Genomic DNA, 27,883 nt, shown 5'->3' on the forward strand with positions numbered 1-27,883 from the left:
CTCTCTGCTCCTCGGGAAGCCTGCTTCTCCCTCTCCCACTCCCCCTGCTTGTGTTCCCTCTCTCGCCGTGTCTCTGTCAAATAAATAAAAATTTAAAAATCTTAAAAAAAATAGTAGCATTTATATACATAATCCTCTGACTGTAGAAATTGAACCACAGGTCCTATCTTGGCTCTAGGCCACCAGGTCATTGAAGGAGAAACTATCTTCTTAGAATCTTCACCTTGATATAAGCTTGTAAATTGCAACACATAATAATCCTGTGATCCATTCCATAATTATGCATCGCGTTCCTGAGTAATTTTTCGTGAAAACAAACTAGTTGAACAAACTTAAACTGGGTGTACCCAGAGCTAGTGCGTTCTGACCCCAAACATCACACAGCCAGTACTGGGATGGGCTGAGTTGCAATTGGTTTACATGCTCCACCCGGGGAAGCCATGTACACAAGTAAGACTACACTTCCCGGCGATCTCTGCGCGGTTAGACGCGTAGCGAGGAAGGGCGGGGAAAGGGGGGGGCGTGTCTCTATGTGAATAGCCTTCCTATTGGTGCTCAATCCAAAGGGCCGTGTAAACTCGTGGGCGATTGGAAGAATTCGTGCACGCTCACTGGCGCCGCGACGCTACCGGATTTAAGTTTTGTTTTTCGGTTGGGGTCTCTGACTCGGAGGCTTAGTTTGGCGTGAGTACAGAGGTTTGGGTTTAGGATGCTGGGATTAGGGAATGGGGCCTTGGGCTAAAAAAACCTGGTGAGGGAGAAGTAAGTGCGGGGACCGGAAGAGGGAAGTTAGAACGTGCAAAGTGAAAGGTTTCGGGGGTGTTGGAGGATTGGGGAGCCATAGCAATGAAGGAGTCGACAACGGGATGAAATGTAAAAAGGAGTATAGAATTTTGGAGGTCCTGGAAATGCGTTCCAATATTCCCTCATCCCAAGATAGTCTAAGCCCTAAATTTCCTCATTTGTAGAAGTAAGGAATAATAAAAATACTTGACAGTTATTGTGGGGGTAATCAAAGTAAATGTCAAAATGCTAATCAACATTTAATTGTGGGGCGCCTGGGTGGCTCAGTTGGTTAAGCGACTGCCTTCGGCTCAGGTCATGATCCTGGGGTCCTGGGATTGAGCCCCTCATCGTGCTCCCTGCTCTGCAGGGAGCCTGCTTCTCCCTTTCCCTCTGCCTGCTGCTCCCCCTGCTTGTGCTTTCTGTCAAATAAATAAATAAAATCTTAAAAAAAAAAAGATTTAATTGTAAGGAGGGATAAAGCTATATTAAAAAACAACAACAACCCTAAAGGAAGATACCACAGGAGATAGAGGAATAGAAGCTACCTGAAACCCTTATCTATAAACAAAGACATTGTTCTTTTGGGAGATACAATAATGAGTAAAGCCCATTTTCTTTTCTGCAAGGAACATACCCATCATGAGAGAAGAAACCCATCATAGCCAATCACAAAAGACCACATACTATATGATCTCATTCATATGGGAGTCCAAAGTAGTGAGATCTATAGAAATAGAAAGTAGATTAGTAGTTGCTTAGGGCTTGGGGGGGGAGGTGGAGCACAGGGGTGATGGCTAAAGGATATAGGATTTCTTTTTTTTTTTTTTAAGATTTTATTTATTTATTTGAGAGAGAGCATGAGAGGGGGTAGGGTCAGAGGGAGAAACAGACTCCCTGCTGAGCGGGGAGCCCAATGCGGGACTTGATCCCGGGATCCCAGGATCGTGACCTGAGCCGAAGACAGTCACTTAACCAACTGAGCCACCCAGGCACCCAAGGATATAGGATTTCTTGAAGTGATAAAAATGTTATGTAATTGTGAGGGTTGCACATATACTGAATATACTAAAATCATTGAATTGTACACTTTGAGTTGTATGGAATGTGAATTATATATCTCAATAAAGCTGCTAAAAATGTCACCCATAATCCTACCATACCAACCCAGGTACCGTTTTTATTTTCTAGGTTGTTTTTTACAAGAGACAAATTCACCCAATTTGAAGAAGTTTTGTGGAAGGAGGTGAGTTTAAAGGAGGAGTTTAAAGGAGAGAGTGAGAAAAAGATGCTGTACTCGAAGGGTTGTTTGGCAGAAGAAAGCTAATGGAAGAGAGAAGCAGAAACTGCTTTTCTAGCTATGTCAGATAGTGATAAAGTAAAACAGAGAAGGTGGGTAAGGGAATGCCAGATGATCAGGGAAGACTTCACCAAGAAGGTGACATTAGAACCCTCAAGGAGAGGGAGCAAGCCATATATAGATAAATGGGAAAAGAACATCATAAATGAAGTAGAAGTTTGAAGTCTGAAGTAAAAGTTTGTCTGGCGTGTTTGAAGAATAGCAGAGACCATTGTTGGTGCAGTGAGCAGGGGGAGAGTTGTAGGGGTCACAGAAGTCCTAGGGTAGGCGGATCATGTAGGACCTTGGAAGCCATTTTAAAGACCTTGGCTCTCTGACTAAAACTAAGTCTTAGGAGGCTTTTGAGCAGAGGAGTTTTGTGTTTTGACTTACATTTTATTTGTTTTTAATTAACCATCACAATAGGTGTAACATTTTACACTTGCACTAGCAGTGTGTGTTCTAGTTGCTCTACATCCTTGTCGGCACTTGATATTATCTCTCTTTTTAATATTAGTTACACTAGAGAGTGTATACTGGTATCTCCTGGTGTTTTTTTTTTTTTTTTTTTTAAGATTTTATTTATTTATTTGTCAGAGAGCACAAAAGCATCCTTGATAAGCCAGCTTTCCCTAAGCTAATAAAATAAACTCTGCCCTTCCCTCCTTCTCCGCTCTTCCCTCTTCTCCCTTTCTTCTCCTCTTCTCTCCCCCTTCTTCCCTTCTCTCCTGTTCCCTCCCTGCTTGTGAGGTTATCTTCATAAAAATTTCTGTGATAAGATTATTCAAATAGAGGAACCCAAGCTACATGTTAGTAATTGGAATGGAGATTGTAAATGGACCTTATAAAGCTTGTAATTTTTTCTTTCTCTAAGATGAAACAATAGGTAAAGCTCACCAGATGTCAGTGGCTTTGTATTTATTTTAAATTTAGTGTAATTGGCCCTCTACCTTAATTTCCATTTACCGTCCCTTACTTGTTAGAAACTTTTCTGCATCTCCCTCCTATTTCAGCAAAAGGATTGTAAATTCGTTTTGCATTGTTGTTAAGGAGGCTTTTCTTTTGTGTGTGCTTATCCACCCAAACATTAGATGCCATTCTGATTTTATTTAAAAATAGTAATGACGAATGCCTTAGGAAAATTCAAAAGTCATAGATTTTCAGGATTTGGAACTACTATAAAGAATCCTACATTTTAGAGCATCACATTCTCGCCAGCAGGTACATCTGGTGATGGTGGAAAGGGAACATGTCTGTGTATCCTGTACTGTTTTTTTTTTTTTTTGGTCTGTTCCTGACCCTTCATTCTGAATTTTCATGTATTTTACAGGTGTGAAAAGGACAACATGAACTTTACCCCAGTGCATACCCCCATCTGCAGAAAGTAAGACATTTGCTTATTTTCAAGTTGTTAAAGAATCAAGCCTTCTGTAGCCGTAAGTGCAAGTTAGCTTAGGAACTAGAAAGGTTTTAGAAGTGTTTCCAAACTCTGGATTTGAACTATATTAGGCCTTATTTCTCTATTCTTATTATGTGCAATTCGGATTTAAAACTAGGACATATTAAGTGTTAATACCCGAATCCAGGCAGTTTGAATGGGCCTGGTATAGTGCCCGTGGATCCTGGATTACAGAGGAAACAACCAACCAGCATGCAAACAGGGGACTTTTAATTCTGATTATGCCATCAACTTTCCACATGACAGACATCCTCATCCTCATTGCCACAACTCTAAACTGCAAAATCTCAGCAGTACCTCTTAGTTCATCTACTGATCTCTTTCCCAGAGTAGTTATAACTCCCTTTGAAGACATGAAACATTAAGTAAAAGAACATTTCTGTCACGAGCTTTTAGTGATTGAGAAAATGCTAGGGGTTTTTCCTTCATGCTAGCTGAAAGTAAATTTTAATATCTCTTCTATACATGCCTACTTATTAAAGGTGCTGACCATCTCCTTTGTTAACTACAGCTCTGGCATCCAGTATAAAGTTTCTCCACACTGTCTATTTTGTTATGTTGTAAATTGCAGGGAGTAAGCCAAAGTGGATTAATTTTCACGGGGTTTCTCCACTTCCACACCATTTGTTTTCTGACTTGCATTGTTTTAGACGAACGCTCTTGTTTGCTAAAAGCAAAGAGAACTTCTTGCCCAGCCTTTCATTAACCTTTGATCTTGTCTAGTCTTGGTCTGTGTAATTCAAATGTCTCTGATGCTGATGTGATTATGTGGTTACTAACTAAGGCTATGTTTTCTAATCCTGAATCTTATATTTATCATTCCCTTTCTTAATAATTTTGCCACTTATATGTACCTGTTCCTAAAAACAGTTTCATTTGGCAAGTTCCATTCTTAAATAAATGGTAATATCTTCTACATAGGCATCTATGCACATTTCCCCATTTAATGTTGCTTGGAGGATTCATTCATATTTGGATATCTCTAATCCATAGTTTCTAATGACTTTGAGTAATGTTCCATTTATATAAATATACCACAATTTATCCATTACCCTACTGAGTGGATGTCTGGAAGGTTTACCATTTTTGTTATTACAATAATGTTGCTATGAACATTTTCATATGTGTCACCTTGTACACATATGCATGAATTTCTCTAGGACAAGAGGAATAGCAGTTTTACTAGATTCTGCCAAATTACTCTCTGTAGTGTCAAGTGTATAGTGTTCTTTTGCTATGTATCTTAATAGTATTAAATTTTCTGTTATTACCTGGTCTTACTTGGGTAATATTTCATTTTTTTAATGATCTTTTTACTTTTTTAACATATATTTTGAATCTAGCTTTAAGTCTTTAATACTTGGGAACCAGTTCATAAAATTAGTCACTAACCCAGAACATCAAACTTTGAAGGTTTGTGAGCACCTTAATTATAGCACTTCAAGAACATAAACTCCTTTTTTATTTAAGAAATTATGATGTCTCGGGCGCCTGGGTGGCTCAGATGGTTAAGCGTCTGCCTACGGCTCAGGTCATGATCCCAGGGTCCTGGGATCGAGTCCCGCATCGGGCTCTCTGCTCCTTGGGAGCCTGCTTCTCCCTCTGCCTCTCTCTCTCTGTCTCTCATGAATAAATAAATAAAATCTTAAAAAAAAAAAAGAAATTATGATGTCTCGGGGCGCCTAGGTGGTTCAGTCATTAAGCATCTACCTTCGGCTCAGGTCATGATCCCAGGGTCCTGGGATCGAGCCCCGCATCAGGCTCCCTGCTCAGAGGGCAGCCTGCTTCTCCCTCTCCCACTCCCCCTGCTTGTGTTCCCTCTCTTGCTGTGTCTCTCTCTGTCAAATAAATAAAATCTTTAAAAAAAAAAAAAGAAATTATAATGTCTTGTAAGTGTTCAAATAGTTTAATGAATATGTCCTTTCTGATTTCTCACAGGCCAACAACTGTCTCCAAACATGATGTTCCCTGTGACTTCAGTGGTCCCACCAAGTGGAAGGGAATGTCTTTCTTGGATTCGATGGAGTCAACTCCCTTGCTTTCCACGGAAGATCGTCTGGCTGTCCTCTGCCCTTCTCAGGAGCTTCTGGAATATTACCAAAAGAAGATGGCCGAGTGTGAGGAAGAAAATGAAGACCTGTTAAAGAAACTGGAACTCTACAAAGCAGCTTGTGATGCACAGGTGAAAGGGATGATGCGTTATACCCTTTTAGGACTCCGGTTGAGTCTATTCATTCCTGAGAGAAGTGCCAGCTCATATTATAAGCAGATATTTTCTTTTAAAAATTCTTTTTTTATTCCTTTCTACCGCAGCCTAGCTACCTATCCACCCTTTGGGTCCCTCACTAGATTATAATCTCCGCCAACTGCTAGACCTCTAAAACCTTAGAGGTCTCTTTTATACTTCTAGTTCTTTCACCCCCTTACACCTGACTTCATTTAACTTCATTGTTAGCTCTGTAACTCCTTGATAGTTCAATTTTCTCAGTGTTGCCTGCCAGCTTCTGACCTCACATCCTTCCTTCCTAACCCAAATTCCACTGTGCTTCACTTCAGTAACTGTACTGCCTGCATGGGACCCCATGCTTATTCTTCTGGCCCTGCTTGCATAGCACAAACGCTAGGTATAATTTCATCCAGTTCTCCACCACCTCTTCTCTTGGAGCAGGATTTCTCAACCTTAGCATTATTGACATTTGGGGCTTGGTACTTGTTTGTCGTGAAGACTGTTGTGTGCATTGCAGGATGTTTAGTAGCATCCTTGGCCTCCACTCACTAGATATCAGTAGCACACCTCTTCCCCCATCCCCCCGACCTCCAGTCATGACCATCAAAAATGCCTGTGGACGTTGCCCAATTCCTCCTGGGGGCATAGGCAAAAATCGCCCCCAGTTGAGAACCATTGTCCTAGAACAGTTACCTATCATTACAGAATAAATTCATGGTAAACTTGTCCATCTGTATCCTTAGTCACTATACAGCAGTTTTTTTGCCTGTGCATATCTGTGCCATACCTTCACCCTCCACCAGCCTGCAACCCCTTCTTAGCTCTCTTCTCTCAGGCCATCTTGTTTCCTAGTTCACGGAGGAGACACTGGCTATCACACATGCGCTCTCTTCTTGCCCATCCACACAGGTCATCTATGTCTATATCCATCTCTCTTCTTTTTACTGCTTCAGGGACAAGCTATCTCTGCCTGTTCAAGCTGCACTGATCCAACAGTCCCCCTAGCCCCCATTCCTTTCTCCTCCTCAGAAACCCTGCTTCATCATCTCTATTTTTAACTTCTTGCCTGACGTTGGCTTTTTGTCCTCAGTATATAAACCTACTCAAGTCTTTCTTCTGTACTTGTGCTTCCCTCTAACTACTCTCATATGTAGATGGCTCTTTTCTCAACCACACCTGTAGAATAGTTTGAGTTTGTCACCTACTCAGTGACCTCTTGACTGCAGTTTGGTCTCTGTCCCCATTGCTCCACTAAAGGTGCACCTCCTATGGTCTCTGGAACCTGCTAGTCAAAATGATCTCTTTGTGGCCTTTGCAGTATTTGTCACTATTGATCTCTCCTTTCTGCAGACTTGTCCTTTCTTGATTTCCGTGTCATTTTCCTTTCCTAGTTTCTGTCTTACCTCTCTGACCAGTTCTTCTCAGTCTCCATCAACAGCCCCCCTTCCTTAGTCTTAAATATCAAAGTTCTAGATTCCACCATATATGGTCTTGTCGTATTCATGTGTTCTACTACTATATATGAGATGATGACACCAAATAACTAACACACTTTTCTCCTGAGTTCCACATTAACCTGTCCATGTCTGAACTACTCTCCTCTTTCCTACCTACCCACACATAATCTGTACCACGAACATTTCCCCTCCCTCCATTCCTTATCTCTTCACTTTTTCTTAATTCCATGTCCAGTAAATGGTATCGTTGCCTGCAATTCTCCCCAGCCCCTACTTCCCTCACTTGGTAAGTCCTCTTCATTCTGCTTCCTAAATATCACTTCACCCATTCCAACAACTTAGTCACTGTTTCCTCAACACTAGTTCCAACTTTCATTATGTCTCCCCCAAACTATTACAGTGTCCTCCTTACCAGTATCCAGCCTGTGGCCTCATACTTTCCCACTCTGCCTCTGACTGTCCACTCCAGCAGCACTGAAATACTTGGGGTTGCCCAGACACGTAAGGCTCTGATGGTTCTTTCTCGCTCTTCCCCAAGAGTACCCGCCCTCTGCTCGTCTCTAGCAGTTTTCATCTTTCAAGTTCCAACTTTGGTTGTGTTCTCTGACTTCTCAATACCTGCAGAGGTTTTATTCCATTTTACGATGCACACTCTTTCATGAAATAACTATTTCATTTTAATGTTTACACATTAAACATCTCTCCCCCCACAAAATTCTTCCAACTCTGTAGGCAAGAATCATACCTTTTTATCTTTGTTTTTCCAAAATTATATAATTCTTATTACATAGAAAGCATTAAAAAAAAAGTGTGACTAGAACAGGTAAATCATACGGCATTATAGGGTTCTGTAGTCTGTAAAAGAAAGATAGGAGAGCTTTGATGTTATAGGCAAACATCACACTCACCCTGTAGCTTTTTTTTTTTTTACCCTTCAGCTTTTAAAGATTTTTATTTTATTTTATTTTATTTATTTATTTGAGACAGAGAGAATGAGAGAGAGAGAGCACATGAGAGGGGGGAGGGTCAGAGGCAGAAGCAGGCTCCCTGCCGAGCAGGGAGCCCGATGCGGGACTCGATCCAGGGACTCCAGGATCATGACCTGAGCCGAAGGCAGTCGCTTAACCAACTGAGCCACCCAGGCGCCCTACCCTTCAGCTTTTAAACTCAAGTCTGTACACAACCTGTTGTTGTCATTTGAATTCCGTGTTGGTGAAACCATTCACTTTGTAATATTTCTGCATGAACTGATCCACCATATCCAATCAGAGATACTCCTGTGAAGTGCAATATCTTTTCAACTACCTTTTTTTCCTCCCCCCAGCATAAACTAGAAGGGGATTTGCAGCAGAGGGAGGAAGAGATTGCTGAATTGCAGAAAGCTCTAAGTGATATACAGGTCTGCCTCTTCCAGGAACGGGAGCATGTTTTACGCCTCTACTCAGAAAACGACCGACTGAGAATCAGGTACCAAGTGGGAGAAGGGAAATATTGGGGTTCTATTTCTAAATTACACTAGACGAGGGGCATCTGGGTGGCTCAGTCATTAAGCATCTGCCTTCGGCTCAGGTCATGATCCCAGGGTTCTGGGATCGAGTCCCATTGGAAGCCTGCTTCTCCCTCTCCCACTCCCCCTGCTTGTGCTCCCTCTCTCGCTGTGTCTCTCTCTGTAAAATAAATCAATAAAATCTTAGAAAATAAATAAATAAATTACACTAAACAAGATACATTTCTCTATGGTCCTCTTAGGTTGTGTTCCCCAGGAAGCAGATTCTGAGAGGGATGTGAGGATGGTTAGTAGGGGGGACTCTGAGGAATAACATCTATGAGCAGATTTGGGCAGAGGGAGAATTTGAACTGTGATTCCGTGGTAGCAGAGGCTTCAGCCAACCACAAGGGGAGCTCTGAGGCCAGGACAGCCATTCAGAGGCAAACGAGTTGACCTTTTATACTCATTGGATGTCGGCTGTCACCAGGGAGGGGATGTAAACCTGAGAGAGGCAGCCTCCTTCAGCCTAGGGCAGTTCCTGGAGAAGGACTCAGCTCTTGTGTGATGGGTGTCTTGGTCCTGAAGGTGGCATCTGAGCAGTGTTCCACAGCATCCACTACTAAATTTTTTTTAATTGTGATAAAATATACTTAACATAAAATTTACCATTTTAGTCATTTTCAAGTGTATGGTGCAGTGGCATTAAGTATATTTATGTTATCATGCAGCCATACCACTATCCAGCTCTAGAACTTTTCCACTGTCCCTTATAGAAACTCTGTACCCATTAAACAATAACTCATCACCCCCCCCAGCCCTTAGTAACCACTGTTCTACTTTCCATATATGTATTTGACCTCACAGAAGTAGAATCATACAGTATTTGTCCCTTTGTGTCTGGCTTATTTCACTTAGCATAATGTTTTCAAGGTTCATCCATGTTGTAGCATGTATCAAAATTTCATTCCTTTTTAAGGCCAAATAATATCCCACTGTATGTACTTACCACATTTTGTTTATCCATTCATCCACTGATGGACATTTGAATTGTTTCCACCTTCTAGCTATTGTGAATAATACTGCTATGAACATTGGTGTACAAATACCTATTCAAGTCCCTGCTTTCAGTTCTTTTGTGTATATACCCAGAAGTGGAATGCTGAATCAAATGCTAATTCTATATTTTTGAGGAACTACCATGCTGGTTTTGATAGTGACTGCACCATTTTACATTCCCATCAGAAGTACACAAGAGTTTCAGTTTCTTATTCATACCAACATTTGTTTTCTGTTTTTTTTTTAATAATAGCTATCGTAATGGGTGTAAAAATAGTATCTCATTGTTTTGATTTGCACTGCCCCAACGATGAGTGATATTGAGCCTTTTCTCACATGCTTTTTGGCCAGTTTGTGTCTTCTCTAGAGAAACGTCTGTTCAAGCCCTTTGCCCATTTTTGAATTGGGTTCTTTGATTTTTACTGTTGTTTAGTTTTTAAGAGTTCTTTATATATTCTGGATTTAATCCACTTTAATCCAATAGATAAGTGATTTGTAAATATTTTCTCCCATTCTGAGTGTTGCCATTTTACTCTGTTGATAATCCTTTTGATGCAAAAAAACTTTTTATTTTCGTAAGGTCCAATTGGTATACTTTTCCCTTTGTTGCATCTGCTTTTGGTGTCATATTCAAAAAATCATTGCCAAATCCAATATCACTATAGTTGTTTTTTTTGTTTGTTTTTAAGAGAGAGCGCTCATGAGTGGACGTGGGGAAGGGGCAGAGGGAGAGGGAGAGAGAGAATCTTAAGCAGGCTCCACACCAAGTGCAGAGCCCAACACAGGGCTCCATCTCACAACCCTGAGATCATGACCTGAGCCGAAATCAGGGGTTGGACGCTCAACCGACTGAGCCACCCAGGCACCCCCAGTGTGTCTTATAGTTTTAGCTCTTACAGGTAGGTTTTTGATCCATTTTAAGGTAATTTTTGTATATTGTGTTAGGTAAGGGTCCACCTTCATTCTTTTGTGTGTTGGATATCCAGTTTTCCCAGTACCATTTGTTGAAAAGACTGTCTTTTCTCCATTGAAAGTTGAAAATCATTTGACCATACATGTGGGACTTATTTCTGAGCTGTCTATTTGATTCCGCTGGTCTATAGGTCTGTCATTATTGTCAGTACCACACTGTTTTGATTACTGTAACTTTGTAGTAAGTTTTGAAATCAAGACGTGTGGGTCTTCCAACTGTGTTCTTTTTCTAGATTGTCTTAACTATTTTGAGTTCCCTGAGATTCCATATGAATTTTAGGATGGATTTTTCTATTTCTGCAAAAAATATCATCGAGATTTGATGGGAGTTGCCCTGAATCTGTAGATTGCTTTGGGTAATATTGACATCATAATATCAGGTCTTCCAATCCATTTATTTATGTGTTCTTTAATTTCTTTCAGCAGTGTTTTTAGTATACAAGTCTTTTACTTCCTTGGTTAATTCCTAAGTATTTTATTCTTTTTGATGTTGTTATAAAGCAAATTATTATCTTAATTTCCTTTTCAGATTGTTCACCATTAGTGTATAGAAATGCAACTGATTTTTGCATGAAGAATTTGTATTTTGCTACTTTGCTGAATTCTCTTGTATCAGTTCTAATAGGATTTCCTTGGTTTGTTTGGTTTGGTTTTGTTGTTTTTGTGGAACCCTTAGGTTTTCTACATAGAAGATCATGTCATCTTTGAACAAAGATAATTTTACTTCTCTCTTTCCACTTTGGATGTCTTTTCCTTTTTTCTTGCCTACTTCCCCTGGCTAGAATTTCCAGTACTGTGTTAAATGGAAGTTGTGAAAGTGAGCATCCTTGTCTTGTTCTTGATCATAGAGGAAAACTTTTGGTCTTTCACCATTAAGTATGATGTTAGCTATGCGTTTTCCATACATGGCTCTTATTAGGTAGAGGTTGTTTTCTTCTTTACCTCGTTTGTTGAGTGTTTTTATCATAAAAGGGTTTTGAATGTTACATGAGATTTCTTTATCAATTGATGATTGTGGTTTTTTTCCTTTATTCTGTTAATGTGGTGTATTACATTGATCAATTTTCATATGCTGAACTATGCTTGGTCCAGAAATAAATTCCACTTAATCATGATGTGTAATTCTTTAATATGCTCCTGAATTTGGTTTGCTTGTATTTTGTTGAGGATTTTTACATCAGTGTTCATGAGGGATATTGGTATAGAGTAGTTTCCTTGTAATGTCTGTCTGGCTTTGGTATCAGGGCAATGCTGGCCTCATAGAATGAGTTAGTGTTGCCTCATCTTCAATTTTTATTTTTTTTTATTTTTTTAAAGATTTTATTTATTTATTCATGAGAGACACAGAGAGAGAGGGAGAGAAGCAGAGGGAGAAGCAGGCTTCCCGCTAAGCAGGGAGCCCCATGTGGGACTTGATCCCAGAACCCTGGGATCATGACCTGAGCCGAAGGCAGACGCTTAACCATCTGAGCCACCCAGGCGCCCTCATCTTCAATTTTTAGAAAAGTTTGAGAAGGGCGCCTGGGTGGCTCAGTTGGTTAAGCCACTGCCTTCGGCTCAGGTCATGATCTTGGAGTCCCCGGATCGAGTCCCGCATCGGGCTCCCTGCTCGGCAGGGAGTCTGCTTCTCCCTCTGACCCTCCTCCCTCTCGTGCTCTCTGTCTTTCATTCTCTCTCTCTCAAATAAATAAATAAAATCTTTAAAAAAAAAAAAAAGTTTGAGAATTATTGGTGTTTGTCCTTTAAATACTTGGTTTGAGTGAAGACATCAGGTCCAGAGTTTTTCTTTGTCAGGAGGTTTTTGATTACCAACTCAATCTTCTTAATAATTTTAGCCTTGACCTAATACAGAACTTCCTTTCAACTCTGGGCCACACTGAAAGCTCACCTTTCATGTCACTTGATATATGGGTCAGAGCAGTATTCCAGAGTATGGACTCTGTTCTCTGGAGAGACCTGAAGAGTCTTTTTTTCTTCCTGGTAAGAGTAAGGTACAATAATTTGTCCTTTACTTTGAAGGGAATGTCCTGTCATGCCTAGATCAGACCCCTAAAACTTCACTGATGTGCTTTGTAAGGTTTACCTCCAACTCTCTGAAGCACATGTATCTTACCAAGGGTTCTAACGCATCTGCCATTTTTTGCCTATACAGTCTAATTTAATCTGATATCATTAGTAGTGAACTAATGAGATCTGTGGTATGGCCAGATCCAGGTCTCTTTAGGCTTACTTGAGAGCACACGGAAGAGTTAACCTGGTTTTATGGAAAGACTGTAAAAGTATACTGTGTTCACCCCCCACACAAATGGGAACTATTTCCGGTCCTGTTAGGAATGGAAAGGAGTACATTTGCTTAATCAGTATCCGTATACCATGTACCTAAAACCAAGTTAATCTGCTCTAGCAAAAACACTACATCTAGCATAGTGACCAAAATTGGGACCTACTTGGTAGTAGTCCACTGTTATCCTTCTGGTTTTGCATAGGTCATACTGTGAATTAAATGGGGATTTGATGGTGACCTTGACCCCTACATCCTTTAAGTCTTTATTTACCATCTTGGCAGGGGTAGGGAGGGGCAGTTTCAGAGTCTTCCTCTTACCTTAACCCAAAAGCCAAGAAGTTTGTTGAAGGTTTTGCCAACTACCAAATATGTCCATTGCAGTTATACATTTGGAGATGGGGAAACTGACCGTTGATTGGGTCTGGACCCAGTGGATCCACTGTGAGCTGGACCTGGAACAAAATTCTGTTGATTACATGGTTCCTATATACTCCAGTGCCATGATAATGCAGGTATCAATGTCAATTCAGACCCTGGATCCATCAGTCCTTGAATTACCTGGGTAATTCCTTTCCTCCAGTGTATAATTACTTAAATAAATGGCCATGGGTCTTTTGGGGAGACTAGGGGACTCAGTATCATGTACACTTGCTGTCTTACCAAGTCTTACCTCCTGGGGACCCAGCTTCTTTGTCAAGTAATAGTCTTAAAACTGGCTGAGGTGTGGAAGATGGGTCAGAGATTGTGATTTTGTATAGGGTGCTGCCCTTAGCCTCCCTCCATCTTTGATTTATTTTATTTTATTTTATTTTATTTATTCATTTATTTATTTTAATTAAGCTCCACATCAAGCATGAAGCCCAGTGTGAAGCTTGAACTCATGACCCTGATATTAAGACCTGAGCTGAGGTTAAAAGTTGGATGCTTAACCAACTGAGCCACCCAGGCGCCCATCTTTGATTTATTTTAATTTTTTAAGCTGTACCCTGTTAACCACCCATCTGTCTTGCTCCTAAGAACACTATGTTTGGTTTTTTTTTAAGATTTTATTTATTTAGAGAATGAGCACAAGTGGGGGGTGGGATAGAGGGAGAGAGAGAATCTCCAGCAGACTCTCTGCTGAGCACAGAACCCAATGCAGGGCTGGATCCCATGACCCCGAAATCACGACCTGAGCCCAAATCAAGAGTCAGATGCTCAACCAGTTGAGCCGCTCAGGCGCCCCAAGAACACTATGTTCTATTAACCATCTCCATATCACAGGCTCTGAAATCTCGTTTTAGAGTTTGCTTCCTTGGTCCATTTCTGATATCAATGGTCTTAGGTTGGGTTCCCAAGAAAACAGACTCTGCAGTGGAGATTTGCTTGCAGGAGATTTATTGGAGAGTGCCCTCAGGAATAACCACCTATGAAGGAATAAGGAAAGTCTGATTGGGCAGCAGTTGAACTATTTAATTAATTTCAAAAGACCTCAGCCAATGCCACAGGGTGCACTGAAGCTGGGATGGCCCTTCAGAGATATCCTGAATTAAGGCAAGGGGATTGGACTTTTCTGCCCTCTCATTAGCCAGGCATTGGGTGTAGTCTGTCCATTGGATATACAGTTGGTTAAGCAAGTCCCTCTTAACTGAGGACAATTCTGGAGAGAGATTCACCCGTGAGCCACAGTTTGCAACATTGCTGACAGTTGGAGGAATGAACCCATCAGTGCTAAAGAGGAGAATCTGAGCAGTGTACCCCAGCATCCACTATAATTCTCTTCTAGAACCAACTAAGAAATTACTTTCTGGTCCCTTCTCTCTGAATTCCTGAATATAAATATCTGATGTTTTAAAAATTAGAGCTAAGGTCTCAATAAATCTTATTCAATTTTAATTTGATGTTGCCATTGTCTTAAAAATAAATCAGAAAGGAGATCCTTTAAATAGAAAATTTTACTTCCTCTGAACACAATGTGTGCTTACTCTCTATGAGAATTGCAGGGAGCTAGAAGACAAGAAAAAGATTCAGAATCTCTTGGCTCTTGTGGGCACAGACACTGGAGAAGTGACCTATTTTTATAAGGAGCCTCCAAACAAAGTAAGTAATATTTGGTATGGCATGGTAAGCATGATTTTTTATAAAATGCAGGCTGGGGTCCAAAATAAGAGCAATTTTGGTACTTGCTAAAGAAGATAGAAGAGAATTAGCTGTCATAGTCTCTAAGTCTTCAAAGCATTTTCTGTAATTACAAAGAGCTTTGTGCTTTTACTTACTCTTTTTTTCCCCAAAAAACCATCATTTACCCCATTTCACTGTTTGGAAACCTTAAAGCACAGAAGAGTGGATGTTTTGGGTGAGATTAGAGAGGAAAGCAAGAGCTGACTTAGTATGGGAGCAAGTTTGCAATACTCAGGTTTCTTTTTTAATCTTAGTTTATGCTGATGACAAAAGTAATGATGGTCTTTATTAAAAACAGACAGATTTCAGAAATCTGTCATATAAAAGTGGCAGTCTCTTTTATCCCAGAGATAAAGCTCTTTTTCCATTCATATAGAAATATTTATGTGTATATATAGTTTTTCCATTTTTACTCTTCTATAAACTGCCTCAGTGAGCATCTTCACTTGATCTTAGCCAAAAGGCCGAGAAGCGATCAGTGAGCATCTTTATGCATATCTACATATGCATGCTTTTGTGTTCCCATTATTTTCCTAAAGGCCCTTGCCAAAGATCCCCTGCCCCTTTCTTTTAGCAGATATTATGAAATAACTCTGAAGTTTAATTTTTTAGTTTATATCACTAGCATTGAGTTTTATCCACTTTGTTACTTTGTCCACTTTGGTGTCTCCCATGCATGACATCCTTATATGATTATGGCAGTTTTGACCAATTGGATTTATGAATAGTGTTTTGATCTACAGAAGTAAAGCTAAAAAGTGAAATACGACATTTATAGGAAAGCTAATTCTGTACTTTTTGGTTTTTTTGCTTCTTCAGGTCAGCATTCACTCAAAGACTATCCAGGCTGTAGGTATATGTGAACAGAATGAATCTTCCTCAGCTTTCAGAGCAGGTACCAGCCATATTATAAATTCTCGAGGCAGAATTCAAAAACATGGTGCAAATAATTAGATTTCGTTTCCACTATGTAATAATAATAAATTTTCATAATGATGTCTCTGCTGGTTTAAGATCTCACTGAGCTTTTGTTCCTTTAACCTTCCCATGATGTTTTAATAAAGGAGAATAAAAAATACATAATAAACATGCTTACAGATGATAAAACAGATTTGGATAACTTCTGGGATCACAGAATGTTAATTAGCTTTTAAGCCTCAGTCTCCTCTCTCTCTTTTTTAAATGGAAATCCCAATTTTATTTCTTTGCCTTTTTTTAGAAAATTGAGATACAATTGACATATAACATTACATTTAAGTATACAATGTAAGGATTCAATAATTGTATATATTATGAAATGATCATCACAATAAATCTAGATAACATTCATCACCACACATGGTTACAGATTTGTTTTTCTTATGATGAGAACTTTTAAGATCTATTCTCTTAGCATAAGCCTCTTGAATCATCCTAGGAATTTTGTTCAGTATAATTTTAGTGTTGCTTATTTTTAAAATCTTGTTTTTTGAAAATTGGGTGATCCATCATAACCGAATGTTTAGACTTACTTTTCCTTATTCCTTACCTTTTCTGATTAAATAAGATTTTATGAAGAAAAATACATAAAAAATTCATAAAAAATTATGAAGATACAACTCCAAAGGAAAATTCTTTAGAAAGATGAATATTATTATCCAGGAGACCTCCTCGCAGAGTTCCTTTAGAGAGATTCCCATTTGAAAAAGTATTACTATAGTCATTGTATGCTTTCCTTTTTTTTTCCTTTCCTTCTCTTCTAGGTAAATGAAACCTCTTCTGCAGAGGTCTGCTGATGCTCAAATAGCCAAAAGAAAAACTGAATAAAGGTCTTGATTAATTTTTGTTTTCTATCTTAGATTCTAAAGTAAACAAAAGAAAACCAGCAATGAGAGAGAAGGAAGAAACTTCTGAGCAATACCAAAGAGACATACAAACACTTATCCTACAGGTAAAGCAGACCAGGACAGTTTCTGTCCACAAGTTTAGCTTTGTGTAACATATCTTTGTTATCATAGAAGTATCTCCTTGCACACATATTTTTTTCTTTCTTTTTTTTTTTTGTGTGTGTGTGGACATGTTTTCATTTCTTTTTTTTTATTAACATATACTATATTATTTGTTTCAGGGGTACAGGTCTGTGATTCATCGGTCTTATATAATACCCAATGCTCATTACAACACACACCCTCCCCAATGTCCATCACGCAGTTACCCCATCCCCACCCCCCTCCCTTCCAGCAACCATCAGTTTGTTTCCTAAGATTAAGAGTCTCTTATTTTGTCTCCCTCTCTGATTTCATCTTGTTTCATTTTTTCCTCTCTTCCCCTATGATCCTCTGCCTTGTTTCTTAAATTCCACATATCAGTGAGATCATATAATTGTCTTTCTCTGATTGACTTATTTTGCTTAGCATAATATCCTCTAGTTCCATCCACATCATTGCAAATGGCAAGATTTCATTTTTTTTGATGGCCTTGCACACATATTATATCTAGGCATCAAGTGATTAAGAAAATTTAGGTTGTTCCTAATTTCTAAGACTTTATGTTTTAAAACCATTATTCTTTGTTCAGCCATTCTAGAAGTGCTATTCTGAACCTTCTGTTCGTTCAGCTTATATGCTTAGCCCTACCCAACAAAACTGTCATACAGTAAGAATTCCCTTTGTGGTTGGCCTTAGGGGAGACACGCAGAGTTAAAATTGTCTCTGCTGATAGATTAACCTGTAGGGGTATATCCGTTTATTTAGTGCATGTGTTCCGAAGTCCTCAATCATCCTTTTACCACCTAGTAATTGTGTATTTTTTGCAACCATGATTTTTTTTCTAGGTGCACTCAAGTTCCTGTCCTTACAGGGGTGCAAGAGGAGTCTGTTGCCTTAAATGATAGTTTCTACCTGTGGCCAGTATCTCTGCTTGGAGTGACAGCCAGAACCAGAGAAGGAAATTACATGATACTGATTTTGCTCTACTTTTTAAATTAAAAAATGAAGAAAAGAGTCATTCTATTTCTATGCAACCAGGGAGTCTTAGAAGGGAGATAGTCCTAAGAATCCCAAGGGGGAGATAGTGAAAAGCTGAGACTGTTAGGGTATAGAGGAAACTGGATTTTCTAGCTTTTTGTGTGTGATGCAGATGCTTTGTTTAGTGTGGACAGAGCTTGCTCTTGTGTAGCCTAACCCCATTTATAAGACATTACATAAAAAGGAGTACACTTAAGATTTTTCTTCTATTTGTTTTGTTGCTGTGCTTTTGTTTGTGGATTTTTTGTTTTGTTTTTTAAAGTTTTCTGGAGAAAGACTCGCTTTTCGAGGTAAGAAATAAGTGGAAGCAAGACAGGAGTGGATACCTCACCCCTTTTGGCCTGTCTAGGTGGAATCACTGCAGGCTCAGCTGGAAGAGCAGACCAAGCTTTCTAGAGAGCAAGTTGAAGGGCTCATGGAGGATAGACGGATTCGCATTGAGGAAATACAAGTTCATCATCAGAGAAATCAGGACAAAATCAAAGAGCTTACCAAAAAGTGAGTGTTCAAGACAGCTGTACCTGACAGATTTGTAAACTTTTCTGAGTGGCGTAAAAGTAAACAATCCTGTCCTTTAGCAGCATAGGACTGTGGAACTGAAAGAGACCTTGAAAAATCTGTCTTTGTTAGACACCCCTGCCTCTCTGTAGGTGGGTGTCCAGGCTTCTCTAGGAGTGCTGTTGATTCTTTTCTTGAAGCGTTGGCAAGTATCCCACATGCTCCATTTAACCCACTTTAGAGTTTTAGCTTGATCTTAGTGGTTAAGAAATGTTCTCTTACCCATTGACAGGTTATCCAACTCAGCCCAGTATGGTAGGGACCTTTTCTTTTGTTTGGTCTTTCACAAATGTGGGAAAAATGACTACGTACCTGTGCAAAAACCACAAACTCTCTGTCTTCACTGCTTTTATTTCCTCACCTGCCTGCCTTTCCTCACCTTTCTGCAGTCTGGTTTCATCTGCACCGTTTTACTAAGCATGTCCTTTCTAAGGTCATCACTGACTTCTCAATTCCCATGGCCAGTTATCTCTTTCCAGTCCTCATTGTAACTAGTATCGTTCTGCATATTTGGTACCTCTAACCACCCTTTCTTTGAAATTAGTTCCCTTTGATTTCTGCAACACCTGTCTTGATTCTTCTACCTGTCTGACCCTCCTCAGCTTTTTGTCTGGTTCCAGTGGCTAGACTGTGCTGTACAGATCTCTTCAGTTGAATATGTTCGAACACCTCCAACTTACTGTGACTGAAACAGACTGTTTTTCTTTCCCAAGAAACACCCCCTTGTCCCATCTCAAACCTACTACTTCATTCTTTTTCCCATTTAGTTTAATGGTATCCATCCCGTTTCCTAGGCTTCCCAGCCTTAGAGTTATCTTCAACTCCGCACTCTCTTATTCCTGAATCTGAAGCCCTATTGAGTATGAGCCTGGGAAGGCTCTCCAGTCCGTTCTCTCCCTCTCATTCTTCTCACATTGGTTCAAGCTATTCTTTTATTATTATTATTATTAAGATTTATATTTTTCTGAGTTATCTCTACCCCCAACATGGGGCTCGAATTCGTGACCCTGAGATCAGAGAGTCGTGTGCTCCCCCTCCTGAGCCAGTCAGGCGTCCCCCAGCTCTATTCTTGTTTACATTGCTGCAGTAATCTAACTGTTCCTCCTCTCACTGATCCCACTGCCTTCTACCGTCTTCCTCACTGTTATGAGTTGGCGCCTCCATTAGGAGTTACCAACAGCTCAAAAACATGCGATAGCTCCCCATTTACTTATGATAAAGTCCTGCTACCTCAGCATGAATTACTAGAATCTTCGTCATCTCGCACCAAATTAACCTTTTCAGTCTCAGCTCTTCCTCTACTGCTGTGTTTTACCCTGTCCTTCAGTCTGACTACTAATGTCTGTTGCTTGTGGGATCCTTGCTGTGTGGCAGGCACTTTGCTGTGCATGTTCACCTCTTCTCTGAACACTTCCCCAGGCAGAATTCAGTTTTTCTTCCTCCACATTCTATGATGACTCGCCTGCCCCCGGTGGCACTTAGAGCCACCTATTAGAGTCACATCTGTTCCCCAGGGGCTTGCTGTGGCCTCTGCCCTGCCCTGTATGCATAACAGGCACACAATAAACATTTGTCCAACACTTGGTGATCCTTATCAAGTTCCATCTTACTTCTTTTTGCATTAAACATTCTATGTTTAAAATTTTTTTTCATGTTGCATTTTTAACGTCCAACGTCCTTTTATCTTCTTTTACTGTCATCTTAAACTTCTCTAGTGCCTCTTCCTCCACTTAGCGGTACGGTGATTGGAACACCTGGGTTGGCTCAGTCAGTTAAGCATCCGACTCTTGATCTCAGCTCAGGTCTTGATCTCAAGGTCATGAGTTCAAGCCCCATGTTGGGCTTCAGGCCCAGCGTGGAGTCTACTTAAAAAAAAAAAAAAAAGTGTGATGATTAAAATTGGATGTGATTCTTAAATTAAGATCTCTGACCAATACAGGATAGAAAATGCCTTCTGGCTCTTGCAGGCTCTGTTTCTTTTAACACAGTGTAATATGTTTGCATGTGGCCAGCACATCTCCATCTTTATTTTTATTTTTGATATTTTGTGCTTACACATAGCATGTTCACTTTTCATTGGATTTTAATTGTTTTTAAGGAAACAGTGTTTTTAAATTGTCAGAGTAATTTGTAATTTTGTATTTGTCTTCTAGAATATTAATAGCCATCCTGGTGTGGTATTATCTGTACATCTGAGCATATAATCAGTCCCTTACATTAGATAGATCATCCTAAGGATATTGAATGGCATGAAATCCAAGGCCTTTAATGACTGTCCTTTGGGTCTCACTTTCAAACCATTTATACATTAACAAGACTATTACTTGCCCAGTTTGTAATTGAGAACATAATGTAAAATAGAATAAAATAACTCACTGAAAGCAAGAGAGATCTTGTGGTAACTGAATCAATCTCTCTTTATACACATACATGTATACCTGAGTGTATATACATTCGTTCGGTGACAGTTACCCTGCTTTGTGCCTGCATTATGCTATCATGTTTCCCTTATCTATGTATCCTGTTACTCATGGAAAGAACTGAGTTTTTCTGACATTATTTAGTCAGTGGAAAATTACAGTGATTGCCTCATGGTATTTAATATTCCTTGCAAGCAGTTTGATCATTTGATACAGTATTTTTCTAGAAAGTGTTGATGTTAAACTGATGAGTTGCTAACTTCTAGGGATATCCTTTTTTGAAGATAGAAACATCATTTGCCTATTCCTAAATCTCAGTAGTCAGCAGGAATCTGTTCAGTACTCTGTGTGTTTAGTAGTTGGTAACTGTTCTTGACAATCTGGTGGTAGCAGGGCAAAAGTAAACGATAAATAAGGGATATGCTTTCACTCAGGTTAAAAAATATGCATGTTGGGGTGCCTGGTTGGCTCAATCAGTAGGGCATGTGACTCTTGATCTTGGGGTTGTAAGTTCGAGCCCCACGTAGGGGGTAGAGATTACTTAAAAATAAAATCTTAAAAAAAAAAAAAAAAGGAAACTATGCCTTTGACAGTTAAAACATGACAGGGGCGCCTGGGTGGCTCAGTTGGTTAGGCATCTGCCTTCGGCTTGGGTTGTGGTCCTGGGGTCCTAGGATCGGGCCCGGAGTCAGGCTTCCTGCTCAGTCGGAGGTCTGCTTCTCCCTCTCCCTCTCCCTGCCCCTGCTTGTGCTTTCTCTCTCTCTCGCTCACTCTCTCAAATAAAATCTTAAAAATAAATAAATAAAACATGACACAGTTTATGAGCAAGTGTCAAATTATAACACAGGGGTAGAGATTTAAACTGATAAAGAATTTCAGAAAATGGAGAAACGAAATGGGCTAAGGTTGTCACGATCTCTCCACGGAGGAAACTGATCTTGAGAAAAGGACAAGATTTGATATCAGGCAGTTTACATGTGGAGCACAGCATAAAGAAAATCAAAACCATTTTTGACATTTTAGAACTTGTGTTCACCCTCAGTCAGGGAATAGTCCATACTTAATGCAGGCTATGTCTTTTCATTATATAACCTGGAATTAGCATTGGGAAAATATCTATAAAGACCAGTCTATTTGGGCACCTGGGTGGCACTGTCAGTTAAGCAAGTTAACTTGATTTCAGCTCAGGTCATGATCTCAGGGTCGTGAGATGAAGCCCTGCATTGTTCTCCACACTCAGTGGAGGGTCTGCTGGAGATTCTTTCTCTCCCTCTGCCCCTCCTCATGCTCAATTGCATGCGTGCATGTTCTCTCTCTCTCTTTTTTTTTTTTTAAGATTTTTATTTATTTATTTGTCACAGAGAGAGAGAGAGAGCACAAGCAGGGGAAGCAGCAGGCAGAGGGAGAGCCCTGCTGAGCAAGGAGCCAGATGTGGGACTCAGTCCTAGGACCCCGGGATCATGACCCGAGCCGAAGGCAGATGTTTAACCAACTGAGCCACCCAGGCATCCCATGTTCTCTCTCTTTTTAAAAAATATTTAATTTTTTTATTTGAGAGAGAGAGATCATGAGTAGGGGGTAGCAGTAGAGGGAGAAGCAGACTCTCCGCTGACAAGGGAGCCCGATGCAGGACTTGATCCCAGGACCCTGGGATCATAACCTGAGCTGAAGGCAGAGGCTTAACCAACTGAGCCCCCCAGGTGCCCAATAAATAAATCTTTTAAAAAAATAAAAAGACCAGTCTGTGAACTAGTGCACATGGGTAGGTATATTACACTTTGTCCAGTAAAATATGTAAGTTTGCCAGTGATCAGATTGTGTTTTAAATACTGCTAATGATATTTTATAGAATTTATATATTGCACCATTTTTTTTTTTTTTAAGATTTTATTTATTCATTCATGAGAGAGAGAGAGAGAGGCAGAGGGAGAAGCAGGCTTCCCGTGGAGCAGGGAGCCCGATGCGGGACTCGATCCCAGGACCCTGGGATCATGACCTGAGCCGAAGGCAGACGCTTAACCATCTGAGCCACCCAGGCGCCCTATATTGCACCATTTTTAAAGAACCTGTATCTTCCCTTTGTTTGAGTAACTATGCATCATATGTACCAGTAAGCATCTTGGTGTCCACATTTGTACTTTCTTTCATAGTCTCCATCATACCCAAGAACTTCTCTATGAGAGCACGAAAGACTTTTTGCAACTCAGATTTGAAAACCAAAATAAAGAGAAGTCATGGATGCTTGAAAAGGATCATTTGATGTCAAAGATTAAGCAATACAGCATGCAGCGTAAGAAGAAAGAAGATAAAATTGGAAAAGTTTGGCCAGTCATTCATGAGACTCATCATAACCAAAATCAATATATTAAGGTAGTTTTCTTATGTCTTACAGAAATTGTTAATTTCTCTAGAAAAGTTGAAAAAGAACTCAGAGAATTCCAGAGAACCTAAGAATTGTCATACAAGATCCATTCAGCCCAGGAAGCTGTTGTAGCAGCACCCTCAAGAGATAGGTTTCAAAGAGTAGCTTACCATTATAGTGTTTGGGGATTTAGAAAAGTAAACTATTGATTGATTCATTTATTCTTTCAGCAAATACTTATTGCACTCCTACTATGGGCTAGGCTCCGGGGCTATAGCAGTAGATAAATTAGACCAGGTCTGCCTTCATGGCATTTACATTTTAATGGGTGAAAATGGGGGGGGCACACCTCGCTGGCTCAGTGGCGAGAGCATGCGCCTCTTTGTCTCAGTATCATGAGTTCAAGCCCCACATGGGGTGTAGAGATTATTTAAATAAATAAATAAATACATAAATAGAAACTTTAATGGGTGAGAAGGTACAGAAACAAAACAGAAAATGATAGCTTATTAAAAAGTGGTATTAAGAAATTAAAAAGATTACATGAAGATTATATATAGTTGCTGAAAGTCTGCTTTTGTAGGGAAGCACAGGGACCCTCTGTAAAGTCTAATATTGTTGCTGAGACCTATAAAATGGTACTGAGCTTGTCATAAAGACCTAGGGGAAGAGCATTCCAGGCAGAGGGAAAAGCAAGTCTAAAATATGTTCAGGGAAGAGGGCGCCTGGGTGGCCCAGTTGGTTAAGCGACTGCCTTCGGCTTGGGTCATGATCCTGGAGTCCTGGGATCGAGTCCCACATCGGGCTCCCTGCTCGGCGGGGAGTCTGCTTCTCCCTCTGACCCTCCCCCCCTCATGCTCTCTCTCTCTCATTCTCTCTCTCTCAAATAAATAAATAAAATCTTTAAAAAAAAATGTTCAGGGAAGAGAGGGAATATCAGTGTGGTCACAGAGGAATAAGCAAGAAGGAAGTGGTAAGCAAAGAGGTTGGAGGGTGGGCAGCAGCCAGTCATGGAGGGCCTTACAGGGCCTTTACTTTCCTGGTAAGAATATTTAGCTCTAAACATTGTATGTCTTTGAAGGATTGTGTGTAAGGAAGAAACGTGATCTGATTAAGGTTTTTACCGATCATTCCCGCTGCTCAATGGAACATGTGTATTATATGTTCTTGTTTCTATTTAAAGATTTTTATTTATTTGTTTATTTAACAGAAATAGAGAGAGAGCACAAGTAGGCAGAGCGGCAGACAGAGGGAGAAGGAGAAGCAGGCTCTCCACCGAGCAGGGAGCCTGATGTGGGGCTCGATCCCAGGACCCTGGGATCATGACCCAAGCTGAAGGCAGCCGCTTAACCGACTGAGCCACTCAGGCGCCCCTCTTGTTTCTATTTTAAAGAAGAGCTTCAGAAATGTGTCCCAAAACATATATTGTCATGTCCTATTTGGTACAGTTCTGAGCTCCATTATCTGACCCTTCTCAGAGCCAAAAGTATTTGTTTTATTTTAAAGAATTTCTAGTATGGACACTTTAGAAAAAGGTTAAGAGAATCATCTAGAAATAGGAGGCTTTCAGATGTTCTCCAAAGTTCCTTGCCATCTTGTTCCTTAACTCGTTTTAGACTTAATGGAAATCATTTATTTCCTTTCTTTCGTTGCCTAAGTGCTACTTGAATTACCAAAATTGTAATTTTATTTTCCTTCTGACCTGCAGTCCCTAAAGGATAAGTTAATACAAGAGAAAAAATTATCCAACATGTATCAAGAGCAGTGCATTTCCCTAGAAGAGGAACTTGCCCGAATTCGTGAGGAAGAGGGAGTGAGGAGAGAGATCTTCAAGGTACAAAATTCTCTTCCACTTCTGACTGAGTGGGAAGCGCAGATGCTCCGGGAATGCTTCCCTCATCTTCACAAATGCCTTGCCATGTCCCTATATTTAGGATCGTACTAACAAGATGGGGAAGCGTTTACAGGTGATGACAAGACGCTATGAAGCCTTGGAGAATCGGCGTATCTTGGAAGTAGAAGGCTTTAAGACGGATATTAAGATTCTCCGGCAGAAGCTGAAAGACTTGGAGCAAATCCTCTATAAGGTAATTGCTGACTCTGAATTACCGAGGGGGGAAAAGGGGTGCAGGTAAGGAAACATGGTCGTGAGGGCTCCTCAGAAGAAAGATGGGCTGTTTCCCTGATGGTAGACCCTAGCGGATCACCATCCTTTAAGTCTCATTAAAATTAGCTTAAGTACACACCAGAGGGAGGACACAGTAGACTGAAATCATTGCTAGCCTGCACCATCGTACTTTGATCTGAGTTAAACTTATCAGAAAGCTTCATCCTTCCCAGATCAAGAAGTAGATGAAAAGAACTGTGTCTGTTTTACCAATGGGGAGAGTGAGTGAGTAAGTAATGAAGTAATTTCTCCCTGTCAAACACAGCTTTATTTAGAATTCAGGTTGCCTCAGAATCCTTCTTAAAGAGATTTAACCAGTCATCCACATATCCTAAATGATTGCTATGTGCCCAACAAGGTTAGTTATAGAAGAGACGCTTTTTTTTCATTCTTTGGTAAATCTACCAGTAATGTTTATATAGATCTCTTTTTTTTACTCATTGTTGTCTATTGATTTCTATCCTATGGCTTCTTTACTATCGTATAGGAGAGCAGAGTCCCATGCCTTTTCTGCTTTAATTCTACTCTACATTTTCTTTCTTTTAGTCAGTCATTAAGCAAGCTAAGGATTGAATTTATCTTATGTGCTAAAAGTCTCCCCAAAAGGAGCCAGCATAGCCTAGTCTTTATGATTTCTTTTCCCTGGCATGTGCCATAATCATTTCTTCTTCTTTTTTTTTTTTTTTTTTTTCCAAATCTCTAGGCAACACTTAATGCCCGGGCAAACCAGGACCTTGCCATTCTGTGTGAGGTGCGTGACAGCAATAGACGGGCACATAAGCTACAAGGAGAACTAAAGAACCTTAAGTCCAAAGTCTTTGGTCTGGAGAATGAACTTAGACTCTGTTGATGTTTACGTTTAGACATGGCCCTCATCTGGAATAGGTCTGCTTCCTGAAATCTGAGGAAAAGGTCCTCTTCTCCCAGAAACTATGCACAGAGTTGGCTAGAATCATGATATCTGTTATTAAGAAGACAGGGCTAAGAATTAGGGACCACTAAAAGAGCCCTTCTTGCATGCTAAGCTTTAGCTATCATTTTTGCTGTCCTGTTAACCTTTTTTGTGTTTTTGGTCTGGATTATAGCCTGAATTACTTAGAGACTTTCCCACATTATTTCTCCCATTTATAATATAATGACAGTTTTTGTTTTTTTAAGAAGGCAGTGATGATGAAAATTCCGGAAGAAAATATTGACTGAGTGTCAGTAGTTGAACTCTGCCTGAGATCAGGACATCCTCTGAGGTTGCCCAAGGCAGCAAATCACAATTTGTCACATGTGAACAGGTAGTAATTCTGTTATTTAACTTTCTTCCGTCATGAGCTGAATTACTTTTTTGGATACCCAGTCTCAGGAAGCTTCACCAGAGGGCACTAGAGACCCTAGTCTTTTTTTTTTCTTTCTTTTTTCATTTCTTTTTTTTAAGAGACCCTATTTTTAAGCAAAATGTTCATCTAGGAAAATAAAGGTGCCACTTTGGTAAGAGTGAGTGAAACTTCAGTGATCCTCATATGAAAGATCATTATTTTACCAATAACATGCTTTTAAAAAAACAATGTATATATTTTAAATCAACTATTTTTCAATAAAAATGTAATTGGGAAAAGATTCTAGTTTCCTGTAATTTCTTGCTAAAAACCACATTTATAACTTTGTTAATGACTTGGTTGACTTACTTGTTCCATGGTCTGTGCAGTTTTGTACAAGTATTAAAGTTTTACTCTGAAATTTTATGATTTAATAACCTTTTTGTTTGATGCCTAGCATCAAAACAGCAACTGTAATAAAACGTCAATTCCTTAAGTGTTGGAACAAAAGGAAGAACCATCCATTTTATTTGTCCCTCTGAAGCCCAAGACTGATACCTCTGGGAATTTTTGGTTGGATTTATTAGTGAAAAAAAAAAACGTGATCTGTTATCATAGGCTTAAAAAAAAAAAAAAAGCATCTCCTACTGGCAGTTCAATCACCATTTTCCTTTAACACAAATGTGAAAACCTGAGTTCTTTCTTTTGTCCTGGGTGAATCAGAATGATGCTATATATACTAAGCTAAGATCCCCTGACTTTCCAGAGGCTGTCCAGGGACATATGCAATTATTTTGCCCCAGATGCACAGCAATTTGCTTAAGAAAGGATATAGAGG

At 39.9% G+C, this 27,883-nt stretch overlaps 1 protein-coding gene across 1 annotated transcript; it reads left to right on the forward strand.

Moving 5' to 3' along the window:
- The first annotated feature begins 561 nt into the window (after positions 1–561).
- On the forward strand, positions 562–26,856 carry CCDC77 (coiled-coil domain containing 77). Its single transcript, XM_045874086.3, has 13 exons — positions 562–684; positions 1,975–2,029; positions 3,453–3,506; positions 5,520–5,763; positions 8,590–8,732; positions 15,049–15,145; positions 16,046–16,121; positions 17,065–17,156; positions 18,581–18,729; positions 23,360–23,579; positions 25,280–25,405; positions 25,506–25,658; positions 26,442–26,856. The coding sequence occupies exons 3-13, from the start codon at positions 3,469–3,471 to the stop codon at positions 26,586–26,588; spliced, it is 1,485 nt and encodes a 494-aa protein (XP_045730042.1). The 5' UTR covers positions 562–684; positions 1,975–2,029; positions 3,453–3,468; the 3' UTR covers positions 26,589–26,856.
- The last annotated feature ends 1,027 nt before the right edge of the window (positions 26,857–27,883 follow it).

This window comes from Mirounga angustirostris, unplaced genomic scaffold (genome assembly GCF_029215605.1).
Source record: "Mirounga angustirostris isolate CCGP_5_RB_7025 unplaced genomic scaffold, mMirAng1.0.hap1 SCAF_5, whole genome shotgun sequence".
In the NCBI taxonomy this organism is placed as follows: domain Eukaryota; kingdom Metazoa; phylum Chordata; class Mammalia; order Carnivora; family Phocidae; genus Mirounga; species Mirounga angustirostris.

Bases quoted from the DNA above. Each gene is read 5' to 3' on its own strand.
- CCDC77 (XM_045874086.3), top strand. From the start codon at position 3,469: ATGAACTTTACCCCAGTGCATACCCCCATCTGCAGAAA. The intron at 5,764-8,589 runs GTGAAAGGGATG...TCCTCCCCCCAG, and splicing joins AAGCAGCTTGTGATGCACAG to CATAAACTAGAAGGGGATTT. The intron at 25,406-25,505 runs GTACAAAATTCT...CCCTATATTTAG, and splicing joins TGAGGAGAGAGATCTTCAAG to GATCGTACTAACAAGATGGG.